Source organism: Chaetomium strumarium, assembly GCF_033439665.1.
Source record: "Chaetomium strumarium strain CBS 333.67 chromosome Unknown B0T15scaffold_6, whole genome shotgun sequence".
Lineage (NCBI taxonomy): Eukaryota > Fungi > Ascomycota > Sordariomycetes > Sordariales > Chaetomiaceae > Chaetomium > Chaetomium strumarium.
The window spans coordinates 252,476-266,020 of NW_026944434.1; the positions used below are offsets into that span (position 1 = coordinate 252,476).

General features: G+C 56.1%; 4 protein-coding genes across 4 annotated transcripts; all 4 read left to right on the forward strand.

The window, feature by feature from the left end:
* Window positions 1-717: 717 nt before the first annotated feature.
* Window positions 718-4,899, forward strand: B0T15DRAFT_402281 (glycosyltransferase family 1 protein; the record flags this gene model as incomplete). The annotated part of the gene is made up of 3 exons (XM_062865151.1): window positions 718-1,521; window positions 1,579-2,016; window positions 2,071-4,899. 3 exons carry the CDS (start codon window positions 718-720, stop codon window positions 4,897-4,899), a joined length of 4,071 nt encoding a protein of 1,356 aa, XP_062718670.1.
* Window positions 4,900-6,341: 1,442 nt separating this feature from the next.
* B0T15DRAFT_538484 (uncharacterized protein) lies at window positions 6,342-7,058 on the forward strand. The gene has a single exon (XM_062869685.1). The coding sequence runs from the start codon at window positions 6,561-6,563 to the stop codon at window positions 6,783-6,785; it is 225 nt and encodes a 74-aa protein (XP_062718671.1). The 5' UTR covers window positions 6,342-6,560; the 3' UTR covers window positions 6,786-7,058.
* An 893-nt stretch (window positions 7,059-7,951) lies between these two features.
* On the forward strand, window positions 7,952-10,992 carry B0T15DRAFT_258488 (uncharacterized protein). Its single transcript, XM_062863288.1, has one exon. The coding sequence runs from the start codon at window positions 8,061-8,063 to the stop codon at window positions 10,767-10,769; it is 2,709 nt and encodes a 902-aa protein (XP_062718672.1). The 5' UTR covers window positions 7,952-8,060; the 3' UTR covers window positions 10,770-10,992.
* Window positions 10,993-11,078: 86 nt separating this feature from the next.
* Window positions 11,079-12,419, forward strand: B0T15DRAFT_258507 (GRIM-19). Its single transcript, XM_062863289.1, has 4 exons — window positions 11,079-11,431; window positions 11,884-11,993; window positions 12,093-12,245; window positions 12,312-12,419. Exons 1-4 carry the CDS (start codon window positions 11,381-11,383, stop codon window positions 12,361-12,363), a joined length of 366 nt encoding a protein of 121 aa, XP_062718673.1. The 5' UTR covers window positions 11,079-11,380; the 3' UTR covers window positions 12,364-12,419.
* Window positions 12,420-13,545: the final 1,126 nt, after the last annotated feature.

Sequence of the window (13,545 nt, forward strand, 5' to 3'; positions counted from 1 at the left end):
CAGTTCATCGCGTGCGGCTCGGCGCCAACCACCCTGGCCAACAAATCCCGATTGAAACTCTGGACCATCTTACCTTATCCATGAGGAAATGGAAGGCGACCTAGTCTACCATGCATATTCCGTGGATATGATACCGCTTGCTGTACTTGGTGTTTGAGTACAACGCTCTCTGTCCCCGACTGCAGTCCTTGCCCGATCCCAAGCGCTCGCTCAACCGAGAGCCCACCGCCGCTACCTTTCCGTTCCGGCTGACCCCGTCGCGCCGAGCCCACCAGCCCAGCGGGATAACTACACCTCAATTCCTGGTCCAGGCAGATATCCGCACCTGGTTTAGGTTCTCTTTCTGGGCTTCCCTCTGTGATTATCACCAGGACGGTTGGTCCATCCTACCCGCTATCGAACACCGAGATCTTGCTATACCGTAGGCTCACATGCACTCGTCCGTAGCTAGCCGTCTCTCTTTTGTCCATCCTCCGTGGCGGGCCCTCAGCCATGGATCCTGTGTCACCAACACCACCACCTCCTGCTGCTGCCGCACGCAACCCTCTCCCCACCAGTCCCCAGCCGGCGGATGCGAGCGGACCGCCACGCTATTTGTCACCACCATCCTCGCCGTCAGCCGGAGGTGCCGGTGCGAGCCACGGTGAACCCGCCGTGCGCCGCGTATCGAGGAAGCTGCAAAAGAAGAAGCGCCGTGATGACGAGAATATGGCCACCATGGAGCTGCCGGAGCGCTTGAAAGACCCCGGCGACCAGGCCAGCAATGAAGAGGAGGTGCTTCGCCCACAGGGTTATGGCGGCGGCTTGTTCATGAATATGAACCAAAGCATCTTCGGTTTGATTGCTGCTGCAGGCAGTCGACCGGAATTTGCCGACCAGTTCGGAGGTCAAAGTTCGGACGATGATGACGTCGACACCTCGATGACACAGACGGTTGGCGGGCCTGGTTGGCTGAGGTCTGAACATTCTGCAGCACTGTCTTTGGCCCGAACAACTGTTCTGTCCAAAACTGACGACTCCCGCTCCAAACTGGTCGAGCGCCACAACCGCCATCGAAGGAAGATTGCTGAAAGTCGGCTGCTGCGATCGGTCCCAGGGCTCGCGCGACTCACCAGTAAAATCAAGTCACCTAATAAGACTTCCAAGGCCAGGTCAGATGATGACGTGCAACAGACTGACGCGGTGCATTCTGGATCCCCACATCCTCCGGAGCTCACCCCCGCCATTGCGGTCACGCGAACTGACACCATGAAAGGAGTTCTGGAACCGCCCGCCCAAATCCCAGCGCGGCCAAGCTTTGACCTCGATAAACTGTCGGATGAACCGCCACGAGACAACACGATCCGCGGGACTGGGCGGACGGAACTCGCCAAGAAGCTCAAGCAGATCTTCGAATTCGAGAGCGAAGAGGAAGTGATTGAGGAATATCCCTGTTGGCTCCTTCAACATGTTCTCCTCGAGGGGCACATGTATATCACAACACGCCATATCGCATTCTATGCGTACCTGCCCAAGAAGGCTGTCAGTCCTTGCGCTCCCTGCCTCCTCCGGTGTCCAATGGAAACTAACCCTTTGCAGAACGAGGTCTCCAAGAAGGGGTACCTGGCGAAGTCTGGGAAGCGGAACCCCATGTACAACCGTTACTGGTTCTGCCTCAAGGGCGATGTCCTGTCGTATTACCTCGACACCAAGAACGTCTATTTCCCCCACGGGCAGATCGACCTGAGATACGGCGTCTCGGCTCAGCTCACGGACGGAGACAAGGAAAGCATCCATTTCACGGTCACTACTGAACAACGGACCTATTACTTCAGGGCGGACAGCCCGCAGAGCGCTAAGGAATGGGTCAAGAGCATCCAGCGTGCCATCTTCAGGTCTCACAACGATGGAGATAGCGTCAAGATCTCATTGCCGATCGAGAATGTTCTGGACGTCGAAGAAACTCACATGCTGAATTTCGCCGACACGTGCAAGATTCGCGTCATCGACAACGACGAGACATTTGCGATGGACGAGGTATGGTTACTGAGAACCCCATGACCTAGCACCGATACTGACATGGCCCGGAAGTACTATTTCTCCTTCTTCAGCTATGCCAGGGAGGCAATCAATGTCCTTAAAGCTCTCGTCGAGGACTCTTCGTCGCGCGAACAGGACACGAGCGACCAGACCGAACCAAGCTCCGAAAGGACCAGCACAAGCAGAAGTCGGGAGCAAGTTGCCAACCTGCCTGGGCCCCGTACCGGGAGGATCACTGAAGGGGTCAGGGCGACACTGTCCCCGGTTTCGCCTGTGCGCGGAACCTCACCCAGTCCCCGACAAAGCGAGGAGCGTCCCCGCGCCAGCCCCCGCGCAAGCTTCGACCGGTTCCGCTCGTTCACGAGACGAAGCATGGACGTCGATCGTAGCAGCTCTCCGCGTCTGGGATCGCCGCGCCGCAGCTTCAGCGACGGTCGACGGTCGCTTAGCAGAAAACGGCACGAGGGCCACGAACGGCAGGAGAGTAGCGACTCCTACGTCCATAGCTTGGATGACCCCAGCCTACCGAGTCTATCGGCCATGATTGCTTCGGCGAGCAGCGCGGACGCATCGGCCAGTCAGATCCTGAGAGGCAGCGATGTTTTCCACAGCCCCACCTTCCAGCGGACGCCCCGGACTCGGGATGAGCAGGTTGCTTTGTCCCCATTGTCGACGAAGCCAGCGCCGTCCGCTGGGCAGGATCGTGGTCGTGGCCATCAAGCCGCGCAAACTCGTCGCAGCGCAGAGACGGGAGACTTGGAGGGTTCCGCCACGACTCCAACACTCCAGAGCATTGCCACAATGGGAGGCTACCCGTTCCGAAAGGCGAATGCGTTCATGGGGTATCTTGACCGGCAGTCCAAACGCATGAGCAACCTTCTGGCGACCGAATCTATGGGCTACGTCGAGAAGGTGTCCGGGATGTGGAAAGGCGGCAGCAAGCATTACGATGAGCCACCCGAATTGCGGACAGACGAAGAAGATAGCGTCGGCGGCGCTGAGGAGAGGGCGAAGTCCGAAGCCAGCTTCCGCGCCCACTTTGCTCTGCCGCAAAGCGAAAAGCTCCAGGCGACTTTCTACGCGCACATGATGCGTGGCATACCCATTTACGGGAAAATCTACATCAGCGACCGCCACTTTTGCTTCCGCAGTCTGTGGCTCGGCAGCCGCACCAAACTCATCCTCCCGCTGCGGGACATTGAGAATGTCGACAAGGAGAAAGGTTTCCGGTTTGGATATTCCGGCCTTGTGGTCATCATTCGTAGCCACGAGGAATTGTTCTTCGAGTTCCACAAAGCCTCGATCCGCGACGACTGCAGCATCACCATTCTCCAAAGCCTGGAGGCGACGCGATTTGCGCGTGACTCCAACCAGGACGCGGGAGAGGTTGGGGACGAGGACGAAGAGGCTCAGACTGCCGTGGCAGAGCACGATGCGCTGCAGAGGGCGCGGACCGAAGGCTTCGCTGATCACGAAGTGCAGCTGCCACGCGAAACATCCAGCATGTCCGAGGGTCCCACCATTATTTTCGACGACCCCAAAGCTTCCTTCCTAAACTTCAAGCCGAGCCAACCGCTGAACATCACCTGCCTCACCATTGGCTCACGCGGCGACGTCCAGCCCTACATTGCCCTCTGCAAGAAGCTCCTTGAAGAAGGGCACCATCCACGCATCGCCACGCACGGCGAGTTCAAATCCTGGATCGAATCCCACGGCATTCAGTTCGCCTACATCGACGGCGACCCGGGCGAGCTGATGCAACTGTGCATTCAGAACGGCACCTTCACCTGGGCCTTCCTCAAGGAAGCCAACTCCAAATTCCGCGGCTTCCTCGATCAGCTTCTCGTCACGGCATGGCAGGCTTGCCAAGGGAGTGACCTCATCATCGAGTCACCCTCTGCCATGGCCGGCATCCACATCGCCGAAGCGCTTAACATACCCTACTTCCGCGCTTTTACCATGCCGTGGACTCGCACCCGGGCATATCCGCACGCCTTCATCATGCCGGGCCAGAAGATGGGCGGCGGCTACAACTACTTCACTTACATAATGTTTGACAACTTGTTCTGGAAAGCGACCGCCTCGCAGGTCAACCGCTGGCGGAACCGCATGCTCGGGCTGCCGAGCACCAACTGGGAGAAGCTGCAGGTGCAAAAAGTGCCCTTCCTGTACAACTTCTCACCCTACGTAGTACCGCCGCCGCTGGATTACAGCGACTGGATCCGCGTCACGGGTTACTGGTTTCTCAATGAAGGGGGCGAGAAGTGGACGCCGCCGGCGGAACTGACCGAATTCATCGAGAAGGCCCGCCGTGACGGGAAGAAGCTCGTCTACGTGGGATTCGGGTCCATCATCGTCCCCGACCCGGCCAAGATGACGCAGGAGGTGATTGATGCGGTCGACAAGGCCGATGTCAGATGCATCCTGAGCAAGGGATGGAGCGACCGGAGCAAGACGGAGAAGGGCGATGTAGTCAAAATCGGGCCCGACGAGAAGACGCCCGAGCCGGCGCTGCCGCGGACCATCTTCCAGATCCAGTCTGCGCCGCATGACTGGCTGTTCCAGCAGATCGACGCGGCCGCGCACCATGGCGGGAGCGGAACCACGGGCGCGAGCTTGAGGGCGGGCATTCCGACCATCATCCGACCTTTCTTCGGCGACCAGTTCTTCTTTGGCAGCCGGGTCGAAGACCTGGGAGTCGGAATCTGCCTGAGGAAGTGGGGCGCGCTCACGTTTGGGCGGGCGCTGTGGGAGGCGACGCACAACGAGCGGATGATTGTCAAGGCGCGCGTGCTGGGGGAGCAGATTCGCAGGGTATTTACTACTGTCTTTCACCACAGCCCTCCCCAATTTCTCATCCCAACCACAATGCTGATTTGATTCTATCTTGACAGGAGAACGGCGTCGAAACGGCCGTCCAATGCATCTACCGCGACCTGGAGTACGCCACCGACCTGATCAACACCAAGGCCGGCAAGAACCAGGCCCGGCGCGCAGCCGCCGCCGCCGCTAGTACTGGCGATGGTGCTGCCGGCACCACGGACGGGTCTGGCCCGCCTATCGTCGACGTGGACTTAGACGACGACGATGCCGAGGACAGCTGGGCGTTTGTGAGTCGTGATGAGATGGTCTACGACGACGACGCTGTGGAGGGTGCCGTCAAGAAGATGTTCCCACAGATGAAGAACCAGCAACCGGATGGGAGACTGTTGGGTAGTCGCGTACTGGGCGGTGCTGCTGGCTCCGGCCTCGGGATCAAGCAAGGTTAGTTTGCAACGTTGTGATGGGGTGTGGGTCACGGCATTCTGGGTATGGGTATATGATAATGTGGTGGCGCCTGGTTTCCCGGCCGACATGCTTCGGTAAGGTACTTGATGGGTTACTGTCTTTTTACGAACCCCTTCGCGATCACGGTTTATGACTCGTCTGTGTTGCTTTAGATTGGGCCTGGCGTAGGGTTTGGACAAGAGGACCATGATTATGACCCGCAGATGGCAGACATTGCTATCCTGAATACATTAATAGAGCAGAGAGACTGGCTTGGCCTGGCTTTGGAATCATTGGTCTATCTCACTTCTAGAGTCAAATCTCGTATTACTTTCGCCGTCCTTAATTCACTTGTGGTGTGTTTGCTTCCCAGCTTGGGTGGTACCTAAGGAAGCCGATTCGTGGCATAGCATTCCTCCCGCCTGTCAGTTATGGTTGGTAGGACTTCAAACCAAGGCCGCTGCCCTCGCTGCCCCTATTCTTTTCGAGAAAGTGCGGAGGGGTCGGTCTAGTCAACTACTAGTATCTTCCGAAGCAACATTCCCCGAACACGGACCCAATTTTTGGAAAGATCACATACTGCCACTTCTCTAGCAACTGTTACCGTCATATCGACCGGACCATGGACATCCCCGTTTTCCCTTGAAGGGACTTCGACCCGAACACCCATCTGAGTCCCTAAATGGAGCGGCTTCAATCCTGGTGCCACGGTGGACTACCCTCCTATTCCGACGTCGATGCGTACGGTACCTACCTAGCCCCTACTGGTGCCATAACAAAGGGTCGACATTGTCGCCTATCCCGTCTATAGCAACAGAGTCTGGCCAAAGCTGAGTGGGCTGATATTCGGGAAGGAGGAGCCCATGATGTATACTACTATACTACACTGTCTCAGATTGTGACGGGGAACGCGCTGGTGCGTTAAATCTTTCCTCGGCGTTTTCCACGGGGGTCATTGACGACGACAGTGGCCACGCCACGTAAGAGCTGTTATTCTGAAGGCTAGCCAAAGCCTGTGCAACGCAGCATATCGGACATTAAACTCCGAACTTAGTATTCTGTGCTGTGTTACCTTGTAAAAGTGTTGGACCGTTGGGATATTGTTGACTGGTTGATCTCGGAGGATGTAGTTCAGGAAAGAAAAAAAGAATGGAAAAGAAAAGGAAAAATAATAAAGGAAGACAAGAAGGAAAACCGAGAGAGTAATGAGCACATCATGATGAATGAAGTTCAATTTCAGGATTACTCCTTCATGGGATTATATATTATAATTGATGGAACTCTTGCTCATCTGGTCTCTACGCGGCAGATGTGTTGGGCTGGTGTCATTGGCAATACCGTTGGACCACTTCGGCGCGTTCTTTCAAGTTGACGCCGAGAGCATGGCCAACAACGGTGGCAGACATAAAGAAACGGCTGATCAAAGGAACCGCTGGAGCGGTTCAACCTGCAGAGTGCCATCATCGGTTATAAGTTTACCTATGGTCAGGCTAAGGTAAGTAGAGGTCGTACCAGTTGCAGAGGCTTCAAATAGATAAAGAATTACCTAGATAGTTTCAGGTGTAAGTCCGGGTGATCATGGTGATGTGATTCCAAGCAACTCTTCCGTCCGCGTCGGCCAAGTCAGAGCGTCAGGAGACGGACACATGATTGGCTGCGCCACACATGACCAACACTGTCCTTTCACCAGGAGCCAGGTCAACGCACGCTCTGGTGATAACGCTTACATTAACATGAACATATCTAAGTTTCAATTAAACACTCAATCTCCACAAGCCTCAGTAGAAGAGAAATGAGCTTAACTGACCTGGCAGTGCTTTCTTGAATTCAGAATGATGGATTCAAGGACCACGTCACAGTTCAGAAGTGTACGTCACAGTCCAGCGCAGTACTTCGTACCGTAGCCACGTTCCAGCCACAACGATGACCCCGCAAACGGGAAGAATGTGGGCTGGCAGGGGTAGGAGCCTAGAGAGCACCTTAGTCACCCACTGCGTCAATGGACATTGGACATTGGGCCACTGCTTGCTGGTGCAAGGGCTTGCATCGGATCAGCCGCGGAGAGGTACAAAAGGACCGGCCCATCCCACCCAAAATCCGGGCCTACTCCATGCGGCCGACGCCCGACTTCTCGCCAATGCGCCAATACCACTGATATCGAAACCATTACATCACCCCATACTTTTTGTGCACCAGACACATCAAACACATTCCAAGGCCTTCGGAGCACAGAACCTCGCCCTTCCATTTGCATGTTACTAAACTGAGATTATTCGACTGCAATTTGAGCCCTTCAAGCTTTGGCCCATCTCGACTCGGACCCACACGACACTCGGAGCTTTGACCAACAAAGCTCACTGTGCCCCACCTACACATACCTGGCGCTAGCCTCTCTCGGTTCAAACGCCCCGCGTTGTGCTGCAGCTTTGCCGGCCGCCGCAACTTTTGATGAGAGTCGGTTTGTGATCGCGACTCTGCCGCCGCGCAGCCAACGAAACGCGCAGACAGCCCGACATACCGAAGACTGCGACTGGTTGAACACAACACGCGCTGCATGCGCGATGGGTGTATCAATCTCCCCAGGCACTCGTCTTTTGCTGTCCTCGAAAATTATTGTGTAAGGACGCCGTTCGGTTTCCGTCCTTGGCGCATCTCTGGAGAACCAAAGGTGTTGCTAACACTGGTCTCGTCGCGTCATTCGCTGCAAGCTCAATACGACATTCGAGGCATAACCTACCGCTTCGTCGTGCAACGAGGCCGTTCCCAACGCCGCCATGAGCAAAACCATCAGGCTGGGGACCCGGCTACGGTACCCCATTACCATCGTCAGGCTGCTGAAAACGCCTGGCGAGCAGATCAAGAAACAGGAACCTCTCTTGGAGTACTCCTTCAAGTGGAAGAGGGAAATAGTTGACGAAATCGGCGGCAACACACGGCAGGAGGAGCAGACCACCACCGTGACATGGGACTCACCGGCCGACGGCGAGCTGACAAAGTGGCACATCACGGAAGGCCAGCGCATTGTGGCGGACAGGCCCTGCATGGTCGTCAAGGAGGAATGCCCTCACGCAGTCCAATTCGGCGGCCTTTGCGCCATGTGCGGCAAGGACATGACCGAGGTCAACTGGGCTGCCGAAACTCGGGACACCGCGCGAGCCCCGATCCACATGGTACATGATCAGACTTATCTCACGGTCAGCGAAGATCATGCTCAACGCACGGAAGCGAAATTGCAGAGACGGCTCCTCCACAGCCGGAAGCTGAGCTTGGTGGTGGATCTGGACCAGACCATCATTCAAGCATGCATCGATCCCACCGTCGGCGAGTGGCAGAAGGACCCGTCCAACCCCAACTACGAGTCTGTAAAGCACGTTAAGAGCTTCCAACTCGAGGATGGCCCATCCGACCTAGCGCGCCGGTGCTCCTATTACATCAAGACGCGCCCAGGCCTCGAGGACTTTCTCAACCGCATTTCCCAAATGTACGAAATGCACGTCTACACCATGGGCACACGGGCATATGCGCAGAACGTGGCGCGGGTGGTTGATCCACAAGGGAGACTCTTTGGCAACCGTGTCATCAGCCGCGACGAGAACGGCAACATGTTCGCGAAGGATCTTCAGCGGCTCTTCCCGGTGAGCACGCACATGGTGGTCATCATCGACGACCGCTCCGACGTGTGGCCGCGTAATCGGCCGAATCTAATCAAAGTCTCGCCGTATGAGTTCTTCAAAGGGATCGGAGATATCAACTCGAGCTTCCTGCCCAAGCGTCAAGACCTTCTGACGTCGGATGCCACACCTAACGGGTCGAGCAAGAAAGGCAAGGCGCAAGAGTTGCGCCAGATGGCCGAAAAGATTGATGCGACACTCAACGCCGGCGGCGAAATGACCGGCGGTGATGATCCCGCTTTGACCAAGCTGCAGCTCGAGGAGCAGGAACGTGCATTTGAGAAACAGATCAATGATCGTCCTCTGCAGGTGCTCCAAGAGAAGCTGGACAAGGAAGACGAAGAAGCCGAGAAGGCAACAGTTCACTCGGAGGATGGTTCGGAATCTCGCTCATCATCCCCCCCACCACATCGACACCGCGTCCTACAAGACGATGACACGGAGCTGAAGTACCTGGAAAAACATCTTACGTACCTCCACCAAACATACTACGCCGAGTACGACAGCAACTGCGGGTCGCACGCCACAAACGGCAACGTCGATCTCACATTGGTCCCGGATGTAGGCCGCATTCTTGAGGAGCTGAAGGGGCAGGTGTTACAGGGCTTCAAGATCGTGCTCTCCGGCGTACTACCGCGTGGAATAGACATCTACAGGTCCGAGATCGGGTTGCAGATCATGAGCTTTGGCGCGGACCTGCTCCCCAAAATCCGCAACGACGTGACGCATCTCGTGGTCAACACCTCTCAGCCCGGTAGGGAGAAACTATTCGATGCAAGGTGCCGACCGCATATCAAGATCGTCAGTCAGGAGTGGCTCGCCGATTGCTTCAGCCGGTGGGAGGCTGTGGATGAAACACCGTATTTGTTTACTACTCGTCTAGTTGGCGAGGAGGAGCCAGGCGACAAGCCAAAGGGCGACGATATGATTATCGGCGATGACACAAATGGGGAAGCAGAGAATACAATGCCCAACGGCAAGCGCAGCAAAGGCCTCAAACTGAAACTGATCGCCGCGCCTGGACACACAAGGAAACCAAAACCTGTGGGTGACGGTGACGAGGACGATTCGGAGGACTCTGATGACTCGGAGATCGAGGAGGGCTTGCTGCCAGAGGACCTGCCCGATGGCCAGGTCTCCCCGATCGATAGCCTGAAGACCTTTAATTGGGACTCTGCAGACGCCGAGCTCGCCGAGTTTCTCGCGAGTGGGTCATCCGACGAAGAGGAGGACAACGAGGATGACGAAGACGACGAGGACGATGATGCCAGCGACGATGTAGATTACGTCAAAAACGAAGAAGATCAGGAGATTTCCAGCTCATCCGACAACTCCCGCAAGCGCCGTGCGAGGAGGAGCAGGAGCAGGAGCAAGACCGCCAGCCCATCTTCTCCGAGTCGGAAACGTAAGAGTCACGACGATGAGGAGGAAGCTGGTACTGAGTCGGGTGGTGGTGATGAGAGTCCTACCAAGAAGTTGCGGAGGACGAAGAGCCAGCGCGCGTCTTCATTGAGGAATCAGTATGTTGCTGATGAAGATGAGCCTCAGCAAGGGGATCATAGCGGACTGCCTACCCCTCTGGGGACGGACGATGCGGATGCGAAGCAGCAAAAGGAAGTGAACGCGAGCCCAGTCCCGATAGAGGAAGGCGGGGAAGAGGATGACGACTTGGACTTCGACGAGGCCGAGTTGGAAGCGGAGTTCGAGCGCGAGTTCGAGCGCGAATTTGATAAAGTTGGGGCGGAAGCCCAGGCGGAGGAAGACGGGTTGAGACAAGGGGATATGGACGGAGCGGATACGGAGAAAGGATAGGTAGCCTTTGTCCCACGTGCAACTCGGCCCAGTGATTGGGACCCGTCGACGCTCTCAAACAACCATCAACAAGATATCGGATCGCGGTTCGGCGGAGTTGGTTTGGTTTAGCGGGCTGATCTGGGGTGAACGGAGTTCTCTGGGGCTTATTTGTGTAGCTTAGTACTTGTAGTGGCATTACCTCGCATCATCCATTCTCAGGAGTTATCTGCCTCTTCTCTCCTCCTCGCTTCACTCCCATCTTCCCATGTTCTTTGCGGTGGGAGAGTGGGGTGAGTTGTATCCAAGAGCGGTGTGTGCCTAACACCACCCGATCTGTCCCACCTTACGTAATCGCCAAGCCCCAATCCACCTCAATCCAAACCTCACAACCCAAGAAACAACACGACTTCGAGCTCCAGTTCCGAGGATTCTCTACGACCATTGCGACAGCGCGGATACCCGTGACACCTCGAGACCCCATAGCCAACTTCCAGTGCTTTGAGCTTTAGTACCCGACGCCCAAGCGACCAGTGACTTCGATCGTTCGATTGCCGCCGCCGCCGAGTACTCCGCTTCAATTTGCCTCGAGCTTGGGGACACACATAAAGGAGAGAGAACAGCTGCCCGCCATGCCGCAGGATATGCCGCCTGTGGGCGGCTACGAGGCCGTCCAGTACAAGGTGGGTCAGCCTTTTCCTATGTGGGCACTAAGGTTGAGTTTGCGGGAGTGTGCATGAGGTTTCGGGGGACGGGTTCGAGTGGCTACTAGTACCGGTGGGCTTTGATAGGGGGGTGTCGGTCGGCTGGCGGAAGAGGAGGGATTTTGGCTGATGGAATCGAGGATAATGGGATGGGCTGCACATGAATGACGGCATGGGAAAGAAAATACGGGTAGAATTGGGAATGCGCGCGTGGGATGTTGCGGTTGGGTCGGGGTTGGGGCGTATCCTGCAACGGGCATGGGAGGGCAAGGCGATGGACAGAAAGCGGCTGGATGGGATAAAGGGTCTTTTGAAGAGAGAAGCCAACCCACGGAACCGATTACACCTTGCGCGCGGTCGTCGCTACATCTCCCCAGCGCGCGCAGCCTGCTTCCACAGAATCACAGCTAACGTTTCCGATCCTGCCACAGCGCAACCTCCCTTCCCGCGGCCTGTTCCGCCCCGGGCCGCTCATTGCCGGCGGTGCTGTTCTCATGCTCTATGGCTGGTGGAGGCTGATTGCCGGCATCCGCGAGCAAAAGTATGCTTCGCTTCCCTCCGTTCTCCTCCCGGGGCCCCACCAAAGCTACATTCGATATATACCTCTTCCGTGCCGCGTTGTGCTAACAACATCTCACAGTGAGCTTGCGCGGGAAAAGATGTGGGCCCGCATTCACCTGATCCCGCTTCTGCAGGCCGAAGAGGACCGCGACCACGTCCGGAGGCACTTGGCGGACCAGGCGCGGGAGAAAGAGTTGTTGGGGGAGAATATCCGGGTGTATCATGCTGACCGGTAAGTCTTCTTTCTCTTCAGTGTGGCGATCTGAGATGGGGCTGCCATGCTGATTCGTCCTTGCAGGTACGTCCGGCCGACGTTTGGCGTCATACCGGGCAAGGTTACGAAGGAGTAAGCTGTCGGGGAGGATGGAGTGAGGTTGTGGTTGGGCGGATGGCGGATGCCCGGACTGGGAGCAGGCGTTATAGACTGAAGTCAGACGCCGTATAGTGTATAGTCTGTGTTAGAGATGGAAGACAATCATCGGATATGCTGGCGGCATTGTCTGGAGCCAGATTTCAGGATTGATGAGTCAGACGCGAGACCAGCCTCTTGTGCAGCCGGTATCGACATCTCATGCTTCGGTCATCAACCCCGGGGAGTTGAGGGGCCTAATCCAGTATCTCTCGATTCAGCACCAGATTCCTCCGTACCACTTCGTTCCCAACATCAGACAGGGGCGGATCTGCTCGAAGACACCCAGGCTAATCAACGTTGGGGGCCATATCATCGTCGCGACAGAAGGTCGAGCATTTCTATGCCTGCGGGGTGGACGGAAGGCAAGGAGTGCTAGAAATAGCATGACTTGTCACAAAACTGTAGTGCCAAGGGACTCGCCACGGGCTAAGCTAAGTACTATCACTCATCGCCAGACCGAAGGTTCATGGAAATGGTGTTGGATGCATTTGGGGGGGAAGGAGGACACACATGTGCCGCGAGAGGGAAGTATGCGGTGTTGCACTGGATAGACAAGCGCCGCGCGCAGTCACTGCTGAGGGGGGGGAAGGCGAAATCCCTAAGATCGGGCAGGAACTTGATGGTGATTACCCGAACTTCCCGGTCACAGCCGATTAGGAGTAGGAAGGACCATGAGGGAAATGAGCACTTGTTCCTGCTGAAGAACCAACAGTCAGCGGAATCGGCTCCCTGTTTCTCGCATAGAAGGGACGTCAGTTAGGTTGCAGTTGAAATGCAGGGACATCCATGATCCAGATACACAATCCCATGTGTGCATGTTTCTTACACTTTAGTCGAGTCAGACGTCTTCTGCTTCTCTTAATAACACGTACAATTTCACATTGATTCGGTTTCAAGTTGAAGTCTACGCTCTCGCATTTCGCATTAGCTATCGAGTATCGAGCAACCGCCCTCCCCATTCCTGTACCCCAGCTTATTTCGCTACGCACAAGGAGAAGAACGGTCGACTGAGGTGCCAAGTCAAAAGGTAGGAAGATCTCGGCCGTCCGGAATGCGTCAACGCTAATGAAATTGAATGCCTAGCAGGTTTCGACACCGGATAGAACAAAGCCCGCAGTTT